The sequence below is a fragment of the Gorilla gorilla genome, chromosome 16 (genome assembly GCF_029281585.2).
Source record: "Gorilla gorilla gorilla isolate KB3781 chromosome 16, NHGRI_mGorGor1-v2.1_pri, whole genome shotgun sequence".
NCBI classification, from domain to species: Eukaryota; Metazoa; Chordata; class Mammalia; order Primates; family Hominidae; genus Gorilla; species Gorilla gorilla.
In genome coordinates this window covers 31,257,076-31,274,916 of record NC_073240.2, presented here as the reverse complement: position 1 = coordinate 31,274,916, position 17,841 = coordinate 31,257,076, and the positions used below count along the sequence as shown (strand labels likewise).

The following is a 17,841-nucleotide window of genomic DNA, read 5'->3' as shown; positions in this document are numbered from 1 at the left end:
GGGTGAAACTCCATCTCTACTAAAAATACAAAAAAAATTACCCGGGCGTGATGGCGGGCGCCTGTAGTCCCAGCTACTTGGGAGGCTGAGGCAGGAGACTGGCTTGAGCCTGGGAGGCAGAGCTTGCAGTGAACTGAGATCATGCGACTGCACTCCAGCCTGGGCGACAGAGCTAGACTCCATCTCAAAAAAAATAAAATTAAAAAAAAGTATATGTAAAGTATATGTATGGCCGGGCACGGTGGCTCACGCCTGTAATCCCAGCACTTTGGGAGGCCAAGGCAGGTGGATCACGAGGTCAGGAGATCAAGACCATCCTGGCTAACATGGTGAAACCCTATCTCTACTAAAAATAAAAATTAAAAAAATAATAATAATTAGCCAGGCGTGGTGGCGAGCACCTGTAGTCCCAGCTACTCAGGAGGCTGAGGTAGGAGAATGGCGTGAACCCAGGAGGCAGAGCTTGCAGTGGGCTGAGATCGCGCCACTGCACTCTAGCCTGGGTGACAGAGCGAGACTCTGTCTCAAAAAAAAAAAAAGTATATGTATTTTGCTGTTGTTGGGTGAAGTGTTCTATAAATTAGATCCAGTTTATTGAAGGTGTTCTACAGTTCTCCTAGATTTTTGCCGATTACTTGTTCTCTCACTATGAAAGGTAGTGTGTGTGTTATATGTGTCTAACAATTCATTGTCTAGTTAGAGTTGCTATTATACCACTTCAAGTGGATGGAGAGCCTCACTGCCATCCATTAATGTGCATTAATCATTTTGAGAGTGAAAAGATTTTTTAAAATGTTTTTACTTTTTTAGGTATGGCCAAGTGAGATGGGGCTAGTGAAATGGGTGGGAGAATTGGAAGTTGATAGTGTGTGAGCTAGACACCCATGAATGCTTTTCCACTGGGCAGTTAGAGGGATGATAGGTAATAACATAAGGCAGCTCCATCACACAAGCTGGTGACTCCTGTGCGACAGACCAAGAGCTGCATTTGGAGATTCATTTCCGATTGTTGCGTTTCCTCTTAGAGCTTTTCTTGGTCATCGTGTTCTGAGTGGTCCATTGGCCTCCGTGTCCCTTTTGGGGTGGATATTTGCTCAGTGACTTTTGAGCAGCTGGATCTCCTGCTTCGGCAAGTGAGTGAGGGGATGGATGGCTCCGCGGACTGGCCCCCGCCCCAGGAGAAAGAGCGCGTGGCTGTGGCAGCGCTGAATCTTCCCCGACTTCAGGTATTCGTGATTTCCCTTCCTCTTGCTCCTTTTATAAGTGTCTTAGCGATTTGTAAGAAGGTTTATGTATTTTGAAGGACATAGGTTTTAGCCTGTTGGGTGAAGTATTTTAAAGTAAGATTGTAATGCACTAATAATGGACGCAAGGCTTAAAAAACTTGATCTGTTTATTTTATGTTTGTCCTGGAAGTCAGCCTCGGCATGCAGGAAGAGTGTACATGGATTGTGTTATTTTTGCTATAATCATTAGTTTGTTGGCATTCTTACTGTTTTACTGTTGTTGCGTATGGAGAAATGACTGGGTGAGATCACAGGTGATGGAGAGAGACAGCGCTCAGCTGAGAGACCAGTGCTGGCCTGTCTCTCCTCTGTACTGTGAAAACCCTGCTCCAGGAGGGTCCAGTCTTTTGGTTTCCCTGGGCCACACTGGAAGAAGAATTGTCTTGGGCTACACATAAAATACACTTATGATAGCTGATGAGCTTAAAAAAAAAATCCCAAAAATATCTCATGATGTTTTAAGAAATTTTACTTTGGGCCACATTCAAAGCTGTCCTGGGCCACATGCTGCCCTCGGGCCGTGGGTTGAACAAGCTTGATCTACTCAGTAAGCTCAGCTCCCAAAGCAATACCTTCCTTTCCTCACCATGAAGGCTGTGGTTAGGGTCAAAATAAAAGCTACGAAAGTCTTCCTCCCTGGCAAAACTAAAGCTGAAGTGTTTGATCATCATCTTTTCTTCATCTTTGTAATAAAACCCTCTAACTTAATGACAAGAACCACGGTTTTCTCGACATAGTAATTTTTCCCTTTTATTACAGTGGTTTCTGTGTAACAGCCCATCGTGTCCCTCTTCCAGCCCCTCCCCTTTTTGCCCTGCTTCTAGAATGTACAATACTGAGTGTAGTGTTTAGTTGCAGTAATGAACTGAGCAGAGGTCAGGAGCATGCTTCTCCTCTAGTCCTCTGTGGCACTCATTTATCACCATGCCTGTGGCGTCCTGGCGTTTGTGTGGGTGCGCCCTAGGTGTTTGCTGCCCCTCCTGGTTTGCAGTGATGTGTCTGTTCTGGTCGGTGCTGTGAGGCATGGCCTTGTGTATGTCTTAGGCTGTCGAGGTGTCCCAGCGTATGGTTTTGCATTTGCCTCTCCAGGGTCCTGAGGGTTCTGTGGGTTTCACAGACTCTAGGTGAGTTTCGGTGGTCATTTCCTGACCTGTGATATCTATACCTAGATGAGTGGTGTGCTTTTGATTTCACTTCTACTCACAGGGCAAGGCCGGGTCTCTGATTTCTCATGGGGCCTCTTGCTACCCAAAGCCTGGGACGGGCAGTGTGTTGCCCCCTGGCTGCGGTTGGCTGGCAGGCAGGTGATCCTGAGTGGCTCCCAGCCTTCTGCAGGAAGCTCGGGTTCAGTGGGTCCTTGTGTGCATTCCCGTGTGGGAGGTTGTGCTGAAGCCTGGCGGCTTGGCTCTGCTTTCAGAGCCCGGAACCTCTTGACTCCTGCTGTGTGTGCCCATGTGAATTTTGGTTTTGCACTTGAGGAGTTTCCCTGTGTACTCTCAGCTCCGCAGTCTAATTTTTAGCAGCTCTTTTTTTTTTTTAGACAGGGTGTCACTTTGTCACCCAGGCTGGAATGCAGTGGTACAGTCTTGGCCTGCCAGGTTCAAGTGATTCTCTTGCCTCAGCCTCCCAAGTAGCTGGGACTACAGGTGTGTACCATCACACCCGGCTGATTTTTTTATAGAGATGGGGTTTCATCATGTTGGCCAGGCTGATCTTGAACTCCTGATCTCAAGTGAGCTTTCCACGTCGGCCTCCCAAAGTGCTGGGATTACAGGCATGAGCCACCGCCTGTGGCAGCTTTTGTGGTTACATTGTAGCGATTATTTCTGTGTTTGGTGCAGATTGTTGGGGCGGGGTGGAGGTTGCTGTTGCTAGTTGTTTAGCTCTTCTGCTCATCTTGAGCTTTTCCATATATGTATTCATAGTGGGGTTAAAAAAAATTCCTCTAGAAAATACTTCAACTATTGTGGGTAAGAGTTTTTTTAGTCCAGTTTTTAAAAATACGTAAACTGAGAAGTTATTTTGTCTATTTAAATAATACTTCAAATTGACTTTTATTCAGTGTTTAATAAGACTTTGAAATTCACTCATTTTTAGGGGTTCTAAGCGAAAATTGTTTTTCTCCTTTCAGTTGCATGCTGCCATTAGTCACCAGGTTGACCTGGAATTCCTTGGTTTAGGTCTGGGCAGCGTCTTCCTGAACAGCCTGAAGCAGACAGTGGTGACCCTGGCAAGCAGCGCAGACGTGCTGAGCACGGTGCAGTCGGCCTCCCAGGCCATGCTGCAGAGCGGCTGGTCCATGCTGTTGCCCACCGCCGAGAAGCAGGCCCAGGCACTCTGCTCTCCTGCCCTGCGGAGGTGGGCTCGGGGAAGGAACAGGAGAGGGCATGGGTCAGGGTGCTGGGAGGGGATGGCGTTTCACTCAAATTGGCACACACTTTCTATTTCAGTTTCAGGCAATGAAGTGAACATAAGTCCAGGTCATCGATTGGTGATTGATCTTCTGGTGGGCAGCTTGATGGCTGCTGGAGGGTTGGAGTCAGCCTTATACGCAGCCATTACTGCAGAGATCCAGGTATGGCCTTGGAGGCACACGTGACCTGGTGGTGGGCTGAGATTGGAAATACCACACTCACACATGTGAAGAATAACTGAAAACAGTAAAACTCTAAACTTATATCCAAGTATTTTTTTAAATTAAAATTCTTTTTTGTGCTAATTTTAAAAATTATTGAGATGATTTGTGATAAAATACTGCATGTTGTCTGTTTCAGTGAAGTTAACAGGTAACCTGTTCATCATGTAGACCATTCCCGTCACCCGGAAAGATCCCTGTGCTCCTTGGCACTTGCAGCCAGGATACTCCCCTGCCCTGAGATTAGATTCATTTTTCCTGCTCTGAGTGTCGCAGCAATATAACTGTATAGTATGCACTCTTTCCTGCTTTGCCTTGGAGAATGATTTTCAGATTCACTCACTGTTGTGTGTATTGCGACTTCGTTTTTATTATTGGGAAGTTTTCCATTTTATAGGTGTAGTACTGTTTGTTAGTTCATTCTCCTATTGAAGGACATGTAATTGTTTTTGGTTTTTGTTTTCTTTTTTTTTTTTTTTCTGAGACAGGGTCTTGCTCTGTCACCCAGGCTGTATACAGTGACCTGATGTTGGCTCACTGCAGCCTTGTCCTCCTAGGCTCAAATGATCCTCCCACCTCAGCCTCCTGTGTTGCAGGGACCACAGACATGTCACCATGCCCAGCTAGTTTTTTGATTTTTTTGTAGAGACAAGGTTTCACTGTGTTGCAAGGCTGGTCTTCAACTCCTGGGCTCAAGTGATCCCCCGACCTTGGCCTCCCAAAGTGTTGGGATTACAAGCGTGAGCCACCGCGCCCAGGCTTTCTGGTTTTTGGCCGTGTAGAGCTGCCACGGTTGTGCTGTGAACAAGTACTTTAGTGAACATACATTCTCCCTTTGGGTAAACACTTGGAGTGGAATTTGTTAGGTCCTGGGGTAAGTGTGTGTTCATAGTTTCCCAAAGTGGCTTTGCCATTTGCATTTGAACCAGGACTTTTGTGTGTGAGAATTCTAGCTCCTTCTTGTCCTTACAGAGCAGCTGGATGCTGCGTGTGTGGGGCAGATCACACTGGGTTTTGTGAGAGCCAGTAGCAGGGTTAAGGATTTTAGGGACTTCACAGAAGGAGGCTGGAGAGCATCAGCAGAGGCAGCCTGGACCTTGGATCTGTAAAAAGAAGACACTGTTTGAAACTGCACAAATGAGTTGGGGTTTCCAACAGGGCAGGTGGGGGCCTGTGGGTGGGTGTGTGTGGCAGCCACAGAGGCTGGGATAGCTTGGCACTGGGGTCAGGGCTCAGCCAGCCTGTGTGCCTTCACACCTGGTAATGAGATCACTTGTAAACAATTTCTGTTTATCAATTACAGGATACAAAAAAAGAAGCATGGAAGGAAAAAGAAATTGATGAACAGGAAGCGAATGCCTCAACATTTCATAGAAGGAGGACTCCATTGGATAAAGACCTTATTAATACGGGGATCTGTGAGTCTTCTGGCAAACAGTGTTTGCCTCTGGTTCAGCTCATACAACAGCTTCTTAGGTAAATCATATTAGCTGTATTGTATTGTGTTTTATTTATTTACTTTTTTTTTTTTTTTGAGACAGAGTCTCGCTCTTGTTGCCCAGGCCGGAGTGCAGTGGTGCGATCTTGACTCACTGCAACCTCCGTCTCCCAGGTTCAAGTAATTCCTCTGCCTCAGCCTCTCGAGCAGCTGGGATTACAGGCATGCGCCACCATGCTCCACTAATTTTGTAGTTTTATTAGAGACGGGGTTTCTTCATGTTGGTCAGGCCAGTCTTGAACTCCCGACCTCAGGTGGTCCATCCACTTTGGCCTCCCAAAATGTTGGGATTACAGGCATTAGCCACCACTCCTGGCCTATTTATTTACTTATTAATGGTGTTTTTTTTTTTTTTTTTTTTTTTTGAGGTGGAGTCTTGCTCTATCGTCCAGGCTGGAGTGCAGTGTCACGATCTTGGCTCACTGCAACCCCCGCCTCCTGGGTTCAAGCTATTCTCCTGCCTCAGCCTCCCAAGTAGCTGGGACGACAGGCATCTGCAACCACACCTGGCTGATTTTTGTATTTTTAGTAGAGATGAGGTTTTACCATACTGGTCAGGCTGGTCTCAAATTCCTGACGTCAGGTGACCCACCTGCCTTGGCCTCTCAAAATGTTGGGATTACAGGTGTTAGCCACTGTGCCTGGCCTGTATTGTATTTTAATAGGTGATTATTGGTTTTCATATTAAGATAGTGAAATCTAGCACAAGGATCTCAAAAATTTGTTTGGTGAGTGAAGGAATATTCTGAAAATTACCTAGTATAGATGTTAGGATAAAGAGCAGACCCTTCTCAATATAGGTGAGAGGAGAAGTTGGAGGGTATGATGATACTCAGAAGTTTTTCACAGAAGAGAAATTGGGGTGTGCAGTAAACATGTAAAAAGATTCTTACTAATAAGCAGGTGGATGCAAATGAAAATCATCATGGAAGGTTATTTTTAAAACTGATTGTATCATTGCCTCACCTTATATATTACAGAGTTATACATACTACTTTGTAAGATAACTTTTCTTTTCAAAACTGAAGTCAATGTGATAGAATGGTGAGCATTATTTTGGAAGGCCAGACTAGGAGGAGGTGGGAGGAAGAAGTCAGACTCAGCCTGTGAACAGAGGCTAACCTTGGCAGAAGCCAAAACAGTCAGACAGTGTTGTCTAAAAATGATCATTCAAGAAGAGTGAAACAGCAAAGTGATTTGTGAAAGAGATTTATTAGAAAATGAAACACATTTACACCTCTGTTCAATAAAAATCTGCTTTTTGTCAACTGATGCTCCTGGTTTTTGTTTCTACACATAGAGAAAGCAGAGCCCTGGCAGCTTGGGTCAGGCAGCCGAGTACAGAGCAGGGAGCCCTGGGCAGTGGCTGCAGCTCTCAGCTGACCTGTTCATGGGGCCATGGTGGGTCTGTGGCGTGGGGTGGGCCTGCGGCGTGGGGTGGGCCCGCGGCATGGGGTGGGCCTGCTGTCCACAGCCAGAAAAACTTAGTGGACACACAGTGAAATTTTGAAACAGGAAGTTTTAGAGCTAGTTTCTGTCATAGATTTTAGTAAATGCTATTTTGCAAAACCTTTTTCTGATGTTTGTTTTGTTTTTCTAATCTGATAATGCATATTTCACACATTCTGGTCTTTAACAAATGGAAATAAAGAGAACTAAACAATATAGTTTGTGTTAATGGAAAGAGCTTGGGATTTGTTCTCAGAAAATTTCAGTTACAACAGTTTGTTCATATAGGTGGACTTCCAACACAGTAACTATAGGAGTAAGAATAAAAGCCGTGTTTACTTTCACAGAGTTAATTAAGAATACATGAGAAAATGGATGTTAAAAACCTTGTAATTAAAATGTACAGTTACATGCAAAGTTTTAAAGTGAGCATTTTCCAGAGGTGCTTTTCTAAGTTCTTGAATGCCTCTCCCTTTTCTGAGGTGGCTGCTTCGTGGGGCTGTTGTTCTTTGGCAGGGGGTGAGTGCAGGGTTCCTGTTGTGGGTCCTTTGTTCTCACGAGGGCAGTGCCCGTTTTCCCCATCTCCTGCTTGCCCAGACTGTTCCCGTGCGCAGAGAGACTGGCCTGTTTGACCTGCAGCTGTGCTGTTTGAGCTGCAGCTCTGTAGCCTGCGCTGGCCCGTCTGGCTACACTCAACACCGTTTGCTGATCAGCACTTGAAGTCTGTCCGTCATAGCTGAGACACTGAATATTTTATCTGTTTAATTTTTATTAATTAAAATGCAGGTTTGAAAATTTGATTCTGTTATTAGAAAGCACTTAAGTATGTTTAGAATCACTTGGCCTTGGGAGTCTACTTTGTCAACTGTATATTTTATGAGTCTAAATGGAGATCAGATGTTTTCAATGCAAATTTCACTGTCCAAATTGAAATGTGTTACATATGTAAGCTACTCAGATGGTTTTTGAGGACTTAATATGAAATAACCTATGTAAAATATCTCAGTAATTTTTCTTATATTGATTTCATGTTGAAATGGTCATATTTTTGATCTGTTGGAATAACTATGATACATTATTAAAATTATTTTTATTTTTTAAGATGGAATCTTACTCTGTTGACCAGACCAGAGTGCAGTGGTGCAATCTTGGCTCACTGCAACCTCCGCCTCTTGGGTTCAAGTGATTCTCCTGCCTCAGCCTCCTGAGCAGCTGCGACTACAGGACTACATACTCCTGAGCAGCTGGGACTACCACCACGCCTGGCTGATTTTTGTATTTTTGTAGAGACAGAGTTTTACTGTGTTGGCCAGGCTGGTCTCGAACTCCTGACCTCAAGTAATCTGCCCGCCTTGGCTTCCCAGAGTGCTGGGATTACAGGCATGAGCCACTGCACCCAGCCATTATTACAATTAATTTTATGTGTTGTTGTTTTTCTTGTTGATGTGTGTGTGTGTGTTTTTTTTTTTTTACTTTTGTTAATGTGACTAAGAACAATTTTTTTTCCCCACCCAGAGATGGATCCTCACTCTGTTGCCTGGACTGGAGTGCAGTAGCACGATCTCAGCTCACTGCAGCCTCTGCCTCCTGGGTTCAAATGATTCTCCTGCCTCAACCTCCTGAGTGGCTGGGACTAACAGAAGCATGCCACCATACCTGGCTAATTTTTGTATTTTTAGTACAGATGGGGTTTCACCATGTTGGCCAGGATGGTCTTGAACTCCCAACCTCAGGTAATCTGCCCACCTTAGCCTCCCAAAGTGTTGGGATTACAGGCGTGAGCCACCGCACCTGGCCATGTTTATTAATACGACTAAGAACATTTTGAATTGCACCTGTGGCTCCGTTGGTGTCCTGGGCAGGTGGCTCTGTGCTGTCCACACAGGTTGTCTCCTGTGTCTTCATCTTCGCTGCGTGTGACTTTTTGGTTCCTGTGGCATGTGGGGTCCTGTATGGGACATTGGTTCTACAGCAGATTTATAGTAAGGATGTACCTACTAAAAAATACAAAATAAAAAGAATAGACACAAACATAGAAATAAGTATCACCTCACAAAAATTTTGGAAAGTAGAAAAAGAAAAATGCATTCGCAGCTTTCCAGTAGCCGATATCCAGGCTGTCTTCATAAGCATGGATGATGTGTCCCTCTCCTGCATGGGTAGACACTGTTTTCTCACCTTAAGTGTTTGTGAGTGAAGGATTCTTGATGTGTTGACTTGGCGGATGCAGTTGTTGAACAGTAGTTTATCTAAAGATTGTAAGAGACTTTTGGAGACATTTCATGTCCTTTTTTCCCTTGGAAAACGTGGGTTGGAGAAATTGCTGCTTGCCAAAAATAAGCCATGAAACGTATTTCAGAGTAAATCGTTATTTACATGCTGGCAAGGAGCCACAGAATACCATTTACATTTGAAAATAGAGCGCTGCAAAGTTTTTATAAGTAGTGAATCCCATCAGAATTACACATTTTGATTATGGCTCTAAATTTTATATTAAATAAACTAAAAATTTCATTGTATTTTATTACCATCTCTTGCTCCTTCAGGTGTAGCATACATGCTAGATCCTAGACCTGTTTCTTGTGTTACAGTGGTGTTATCCAGGCAGGGTATCAGGTAGTGAAGGTGATGTCGAGTGGTGGTGGTGAGCCCAGTGAGGGCGCATCCTTGCCGTGTGTGATGAGGGCCTGTGGGTTGCTGTGGGATTCCCCAACCCTGGCTCCTCTGTCTCCTGCTTCTGTCCTTACTCACACTGCTGGTAGTTTTCTGGTGTGAGCCACGGGGGCAAGTGGGATTGACAAGCCTGCTGTCCCATTAGGAACCTGAGTTAAAGTGGAGGTGAAAGCATGTCCTCGCTCTTGATGTTGTGCAGAGAGCCACCTGTGCTCCTGGCTCAATGGGGCGGGTGCGGTGGGTCTGGAACCAGGCCCTGGTTTGGCTCTCCTCCCCTCCATGTTCCCCTGTCCTGTCTGATTTGCTTCACACTGACATAAGAGTTACTTTCCCTCGGCCTCCCAAAGTGCTGGTATTACAGGCATTAGCCACCGCGCCCAGCCAGCATCCTTTCAAGTACTGGGGTACACCCAAGCTCCCAGCTTCTAGCTAGGAGTCATTTGGTCCCTCTTTATCCCAAAGGACTTGCCACCATCTTTGGTTCCCAAAGCCCAGCAGGGTCCAGGCTCTTCAGCCTCCAACCACTTTGCATTTCTTTTCTTCTTTTCGTTCATGGAGATAATTAACTTATTTTTCAGCCTGGGCATGTCTTTTTTATTTACTTTATTTTTTATTTTTATTTTTTGAGATGGAGTCTCACTCTGTCACCCAGGCTGGAATGCAGTGGCGGGATCTCGTTTCACTGCAGCCTCTGCCTCCCAGGTTCAAGTGATTCTCCTGCCTCAGCCTCCTGAGTAGCTGGGACTACAGGTGTGCACCACTATGCCCAGCTAATTTTTACATTTTTAGTAGAGACAGGGTGTCGCCATATTGGCCAGGCTGGTCTCGAACTCCTGGCTTCAAGTGATCCTCCTGCCTCAGCCTCCCAGAGTGCTGGGATTACAGGCATGACCACCGCACCCAGCCTTTATTTACTTTGCATATCTCATCTATTACTGCTGCAGTTTGCAGAAGAGAGGATGCCCTCAAACCTAACTTCTCCAAACCATCCCAAATGGGAAGTCTGCTCCACGTCAACAGCGTTGTTGGCTTTTAAAGACTATACGTCAACATGCCAGATTATAGCAAAAGGATGTCGAGGGAGCAATAGGTAAAGCAAGCCTGAGAGTCCTGGAGAGAAGGTGGCAGAGCTGCCTTTTGAAGGTGGTTCCTTCCTTAGACCCTGCCCTTCCTGCCTTGTTCCTCCAGTTGCCAGATTTGCTGTTGGAGCTACTCCACGGGCGAAGAGGTGAGGTTGGACTGAGAGGGAGATGGAGAAGCTGCCAGAGGTTCTTTTGGATCTAGAATTGAGACAGCAGTTCCAGCCAGGTCCAGAGGTGGGGGCTGTCACCCAGCCCCCAAGGGAATGGTACTGATTGCAGAATGTGGCAAGAACTCCCTGGCTGGGAGAGGGAGGTGCTTGCTCCCTTGAATCACCTGAGCCCAGGCTGGAAGGCCCAAGGGGGAGGACGAGGCCAGCTCACTCCAGCTCCATCCCCTCCCTTTAACCCTAAGCTAGTTAACCCTCCCAGACTCCAGTCCTTTTTCCTAAGTGCCCTCCCTGCAAAGTCTGCACCGAGCAGCGCTCCTTTGCACCAGCTCACCCTGCACTGTCTTGTCTTTCAGCAACCCCATGGGTTTGAACTTGAGACGATTCATTTTCCTAAAAGCCTCTTTGGGCTGAGGGAAGGCATGGGTGGCTCTGCCAGTTTTGGAGTGGGGGCCGACTCTTCTCAGAGCCGCTACAAGGGCCAGGGCCACCCTCCCAGGCAGGTGTGTCTGGGCTGGGCAGCAGCTTTGTAGGCAGCCTGGGTCATCCCCACTGGTCTGGGAAGCTGGGGGTGCACCGGCTCCTGCTCCTGATAGGGCCAAGGCACCTTCCTTACCTAAGAGCTGACTTTCTTGAAGAGTGGGCACAGAGGAGCTGGCAACCTGGGCGGTGTAGGCACCCAGGAGAAAATCTGCAGCTCCGTGTCAGAAGTCTCCACCAGCACAGCTGTTGTAGAGATGGGGAAACTGGGCTGAGAGGGAAGGGGGCTTGCCCAAATCACCAGCCCTGGAATGTTTTGAGCTTTGGGGGTGGATCTCCCAGGAAACGTGTTTTATGGCACCACCGCCTCTGGTCACCCACCCCGAGGTGTGGCGGGCCTGGACAGCCAGCTTGACTGAGGGCCAGGCTGGTGAAGTCAAAACTACCACTCAGAAAGAAGACCTAGCCCTTCTCCAGACAGAGTTCAAATGTGAGGACTGCCTTCTTTGGGCCTCAAATTCCCCACATGAATTCCAAGGACCCCTCTAGCTCCTACACTCTGGGCCAAGGTTTCCTCTGAGCCGCAGTCAGCCTAGAGGACCTAGGATACATCTTCCTTGGACAGAGACCCACCATAGGGGCAGCAGGAGGTAGGGGTGGGGGTAGGCAAGATTCCTGTGGGGAGGTGGAGCTGTCATCAGAGATGCTGTCTGCAGGCAGTGGGTATATTGTGGCTCTGCTACTACTTGCTGGGTGGCCCCGTGACATTTCTTTCCCCACTCTGACCTCAGTTTCCCTATCTGTTCTGTGGAGATAAGATGCCTGCCTACATATTTGTGGACTGGGATGTGTGTGAGCCAGTTGCAGTGTTTCTTGGTGTGGTCCTGGGGCAGCCTGCACCACCCCATAGAGATTTCTGGGCCCCACCCTAGGCTTATAGGACCAGAATCTCTGGGAATGAAGCCTAGGAATTTGCATTTCCACAGGCATCTGGCTGATTCTGACATGACTGAAAAGCACTAATAGTATATAGCAAGCTCTTTATAAAAGGTAAATTCATAGCTGCCTTTTACTAAACATAAATCTCACCTTCCCTTCCTCAGTTAAGGACACACACCGCAGTTGAAAATCACTGTGCCTTTCCAGATGCAGAATCTGACCTTTCCGATAAGATTCTGTTAACTGCTGCTTTCTGCAGTTTGTATTCCAAAACAAGGGGAATATGTTTCCATTTTTTCAATACAAATGTTTAAGTCGGATATGCTTTCTCAAACTGGACACACACTCACACAGCTTAGGGTTTCAGCTATGGCTTCCTCTCAAATTATTAGCCTCTTTCTGCCAGGGAGCAGTTTTTCCCAGACAAGACCCTGGACAGAGGCTGGTGGGGCCCTCCTCATCAGAATCACTAGATTATGACTGACCCCTAGAGGTGGCTTTTCTGCTTAAGTGTCAGCCCATGGGCTGGGTTGTGACCCCCAAAGCTGCGGCAGAAGCTTCCACCCATCCTGGGGCCCCCCTGCCATCTATGGGGAAAGGCCTGTCCCTTGTCTTCTGGGCCCAGCCGGCCTCACAGGCATTCAGCAGATTGGAAAGTCGAAGCATGTGCTGTGCTTGGCTGGGCTCTCCTGCGCCCCTTTTTGGGGTGAGGTGGAGTGCATCCAGCCCTCAGAATCCCTGCCGTTTATTCCCACCCCTCATCCCCACCCCCATACACACAAGTACAAACAGAGGCGCAGTCACCAGCACACACCACTCTGGACAGCACCATTTCCAGCCTCAGCGGGGCAGTTTCCTTACAGGGAAGTTAATGAGGCACTAAAGAAGGCTCAGGGGACAGGGGGAACCTCTATCGAGAAGAGGCTCCTAGACCTGGTTCTGCCTCTGAATTGCTGGGGGTCCTTGAGAAAGTTGCTATCCCTCTCTGGTCTCAGTTTCCTCAGGTGAGAAATGGGGGGCCGGCCAAATGGTCTAAGGTTCTGGGAACCTCTAAGTCAGAGCCTGTAGCTGGTGGTCAAGATGAGGGAGAGGCCCTTAGGGTCAGCCGAATGCCTGAGAGGCAGGACAGGCCCAAAGGTGAGCAACTTGAGCACATCAGGTGGGCTCAGAGCTGGCGCATGAGCCCCACAGCCTGCAGAGCAGCCCTGTACTCGGGAGCCCGCTCGCACCAACCCAGTGGGACTTCAGAGATGTGGGGTCCAGCCTCTCCTACTATTGCTGGGCTGAGGGCTGGGAGCTGCAGATTCTGACCCCATAGCTGCCTTAGACATGCCAGGTGGTCTGGGGCAAGACACACCCCTCTCTATGAAATGAGCAGTCAGTCCAAATAGGTACATTAGAGAAGGGCTGTGGGATGGACCCAGCTGTAGCCTGGGGCTACAGACTGGCTTCCGGGGTACTCAAGCAGCTGGCCTCTGGGGTAGCAGCCCCAGGTATGAGAGGCAGGACTCAGAATCTAGGCCAAGCCTCCATAGGAATCCCCTCTGGAGAGCCTGGGCACTCTGCAGGAGGGGCAGCAGGTGCACCAGGAGCATGTTTCACAAGGTGCCCAATATCGCATCTGCTCAGATAGGCAGCGAGTTGGAAAGTGGATGCAATAGGCAGGGTGGCGGCTGCTCCCCACAGCCAGGAGTCCAGCCCAGCACCCACCTGAGTCCGCCTCAGTCCTGCTCAATTGGGTTATCCGTGCTCTTGGCCCTCTGGTCCCACCCACAGAGGGAGGGCTTTGGGGCGACCAGGTGAGCTGGCCCTTGTGGGAGGATGTAACTGACTCCTGAGCCTGGCGAGCCAGGCAGCCCCTCGCCAACGTCCCCACCCCCACCTCTCCAGCCCCCCGCATTCCCTGATCCTCCCATCCGCTCCCCTGACCCAGCAGTTTCCTCTGCTCACTCTCTTTTCCTGCTCCCAGGCTCGCCTGGTCATGTATCCTTCACTCTCTTCTGAGTCTCCCTCTTTCCAAGCCGCCTCCACTCTACTTGACACACTCTCCCTTAAGACACCAGAGTACACAAGCGCAAGTCCCTGCACCTCACCTTTACTCCAAGACATGGGAGGGAGATGACATGAAGACCCAAACGCCACTTGGCAAGAGATCTGGGGTATGCAGAGGGGCAGATCGGAGGCTGGAAGCTCCAGGGGCTCCCTGCAGGAGGCTGCATGTAAGCTGGCTATTGAATGTGGCTCTGAGCTGAGACCTCTCCCTGAAGCTCCAGACCAGGAGCCAGCTGCTAGCTGGACCCCTCCATTTGGTGCCTCAGAGAAACTTTGCACTCTGTAGGTCTAACTTTGAACCCAGAAAATTCCCCCATGTCGGCCCTGTCTCTTCATAGGGAAAGCACCACCTCAGACCCAGTTCTGCACCAAACCCACATTTGAGTCACGAGGCTCCTGCCCTGCCCTGTGAGCACTCTGGATAAGCCAGTGCTGAGGGGGAAAGAGCTCTGAATGCCAAGCCAAAACATGAGCTTCAACTCCACCTCCAGCTGTGAGAGCTGTGGGTAGGGAAGGGCCCTAGTCCAGTTTGCTGTAGAAAGATCAGTCTGCCACTGTATGGCACATGGATGGCACGGACAGAGTGTGGGTGGAGAGAATAGAAGGTGGGCAGGGCGGGGGAGGCAGGGACATGGCTGTAGCCGTGGAGATGGGAGGACAGACAGGACTTGGTGGCTACTTGGGTGAACCAAGGGAGGAGTCAGGAAGAGACACCCAGTTTTGTATCAGATGTGTAGAGCGTGGGATGCTGTTCATTGACGGAGGGAGGAGGAGGAGGAAGAGGTATGGCATGGGAGGAGGTAGCTGAGCTCTGTCATGAATGTCATTTGAAGTCCCCAGGGAGAGCCAGGCCCACCAGCCCCTTCACTGCTTCAGCCAGCTCTCAGGGTGTCTGTGCTCCCTGGCCCTCTCAGCTCCTGCTTCATAGCTGTCAGCTGCAGTGGGAGACAGCTGCACAAGGGCCCAGCATGTCTGTGTGTTTACCTAGGGGACTGCCGCATGGCCCATGCTGAGCAGAAACTGATGGACGACCTTCTGAACAAAACCCGTTACAACAACCTGATCCGCCCAGCCGCCAGCTCCTCACAGCTCATCTCCATCCAGACGGCGCTCTCCCTGGCCCAGTGCATCAGCGTGGTAGGTGCAGAGGGCACCTGTGGCTCAGGCTCAGGCGAAGAGGCAGCGCGTGCCCAAGCCCTAAGCAGTCAATGTCCAGAGGAATGAAATGACTAGAGTTGACTTAGACTCACCAGTACACGGTGGGGAGGCTGGAGGAGGGTCCATGAGGTTTATAGATGTCCAATATTTAATGAGGTCGTGGTTTTGTTAACAAAGAAGAAATGAGGGTGGGAGCGAGATCACTGGCTAGGCAGCCAATGGGCCTGCAGAGACTCTGCTCAGCTGAGTCTCCAGCATGACCATGAGCTTCTCCTCCTCATCCTCCCATCCCCACCCTACTTTTCTCCCCCAGCTTGCTCAACAGGTGACCTTACAGGCTCCCTACTCTTTGCAGGGAATAAGAACCAGACTGGGGGAACTGACGGGTACAGAGGCCCAGGTGTAGGCGCAGGACCACAGGCAGTGAAGCGTCTACTGACCCAGGCGGGTGAGGGTCTGGAGAGTGGGCATGGCTGCTGCAGGCATGGAAAGCAGGCACAGATGGCGGCACTCCCAGGGCCCATTGTCAGGGTCTCCACATGTGGATGTGTGCAGAGGTGGGGGTGCTGAGGGAGGAGGGGCAGGGAATTTCTCATCTTCTCTCTACTGCCTCTGAGTTGGAGATGTCAGAGGGAGCCATGGCCCACTGTAAAGTAACACAATGTCCCCACCCACAGGGTTAGAACCCCTCCCCTGGAAGCAGCTCTGAGGGGAACAGTCACATGTGGAGAGTGCAGGGCTCTGTGTCCAGGTGGGGGAAGGAGGTCACCAAGGGGGTTGACCCCCCTCTGGCCAGGTGGCTGCCTTCTGACACACCAGCCTCTGTCTCTAGCACGGTGGCCCCCACACACCCAGCCTGTGAAACCTACAGCCCTCAAGAAGGCTTTGGCCAAATTAATGAGCAGCTCCCTCTCCCAGGAGGAAGCACAGGTGAAGGATGTGGAGGGCAGTAGAGTTGTGTGTGCTCCGCCCCCTTTCTCCACAGTCGGATGGAAAGAAGGGGGCTTTCAGCCAGGCTCGCCCAGGCTGGGGTCTGAGTGTCACTGTCCAGCTATTGGCTTCTTGCTTAATGGGTGAGCCCAGCTGCTCCCGTGCAGCTGCCGCCCTAGTGAGGGTGAACCGGCAGGCGAGTTACATTTCTGAAAGCCCGGGAATACAGTAAATATTAGGCTGTGGGCTGCTGGGCCAGGAAGAGTTGTTTATTTTTCAGGGTTTGTTAATCTATTGACTTGATGAGGGAGGGTTATAGGTACAACCAGTTTAAAGATGGAAATTTTGAGAGAGCAGGCAGGGATTTAGTGCTGGGTAAGCCTGGTCAAAGCGGCTCTTTTGGGGCGGCCAGAATCCAGTACCAATGTCCTCAGCATGTTCATCAGCTGCTGGGGGAGTGCGGGACAGCATGAAAGCACAGGAGAACTTTCTGGATGATAGAAATACTCTGTATCTTCAAAGGAGGTGGGTTCCATGGTAATGTTAAATAAGTTAAAACTCATCAAAATGTAAACCAGACCTGTGCATTTCACTAATAGAAATTATACCTCCAATTAAAAACATTTTAAAAGACAGATGGTCTGGATGCAGTGGCTCATACTTGTAATCCCAGCACTTTGGGAGGCTGAGGCAGGTAGATCACCTGAGTCAGGAGCTCGAGACCAGCCTGGAAAACATGGTGAAATCCTGCCTCTATTAAAGGTATAAAAAAAAATTAGCTAGGCATGGTGGCACACGCTACTCGGGAAGCTGAGGCAGGAGAATTGCTTGAACCCAGGAGGCAGAAGTTACAGTGAGCAGAGATCATGCCATTGCACTAGAGCCTGGGCAACAGCGCAAGACTCCATCTCAAAAACAACAAAAAAAGGACAGATGAAGGTTTTCAACTTTCAATAAAGGCAGAGGATCTTGTTACAGATTCACCTCCCCACAAGAGCAGTTAGAAAAACTGGATAAAAATGTGCCCCGCCCCCAATCAAAAACAATTGTTGGAAGGTAATTGGAGACCTCAGCCAGGACTTGAGTGACCAGGCCTGGGAGGTGATCCTGACAGTCCTTAGTGCTTTTCCCACATTTGGTGATCGGTCAACAGTAGAGGGCTAAGAGGCTAAGAAACTGAGTATGAAGTGATAGTTAAGAGGCTGGAGAGCCTAGCTGAATGTTTGGCACTCTCACAGGGCTGAAATGACATAATGAGAATTTGGGTCCCAGGAAGGAGATGGGACCTTGGTGGGGACCCTGGAAGGGCCACCCCTAGGAGTCCAAATGAATAAAACATAGACCAGCCATCAGAAAACCTAAAACCTGCTTTGAACCAGCTTAGTCCCAAAGTAGATGAAGGCGATCTGCCCTTACTCCCATTGTGTGCCATAAACTCAAAGTCAATACTCTCTGGAGGCAGATAAAAGTTTACTACGAATGCCAAAAGACA

The 17,841-nt window shown here is 48.9% G+C and overlaps 1 protein-coding gene and 1 pseudogene across 13 annotated transcripts in view; both read left to right on the top strand.

Moving 5' to 3' along the window:
* LOC115930830 (E3 ubiquitin-protein ligase HERC2-like) overlaps positions 1 to 9,387 on the top strand; it is a 49,503-nt gene extending 40,116 nt beyond the window's left edge. For 7 of the 13 annotated variants that reach the window (XR_010130941.1, XR_008672150.2, XR_010130942.1 and 4 more), the window contains 4 exons: positions 1,026 to 1,226; positions 3,418 to 3,644; positions 3,737 to 3,861; positions 5,225 to 6,687. Coding sequence is in view for 2 of the 13 variants with exons in the window: in XM_063698440.1 (XP_063554510.1) it covers positions 1,026 to 1,226; positions 3,418 to 3,644; positions 3,737 to 3,749 (441 nt within the window). In the remaining 11 variants the exon portion in view is untranslated. Of the gene's footprint in view, positions 1 to 1,025; positions 1,227 to 3,417; positions 3,645 to 3,736; positions 3,863 to 5,224; positions 6,688 to 8,383 lie in introns of those variants that run through there. The other 6 variants (XR_010130939.1, XR_010130943.1, XR_010130940.1 and 3 more) reach the window with 5 other exon arrangements.
* Positions 9,388 to 12,729: 3,342 nt separating this feature from the next.
* Positions 12,730 to 15,240, top strand: LOC129526880 (uncharacterized; annotated as a pseudogene).
* The last annotated feature ends 2,601 nt before the right edge of the window (positions 15,241 to 17,841 follow it).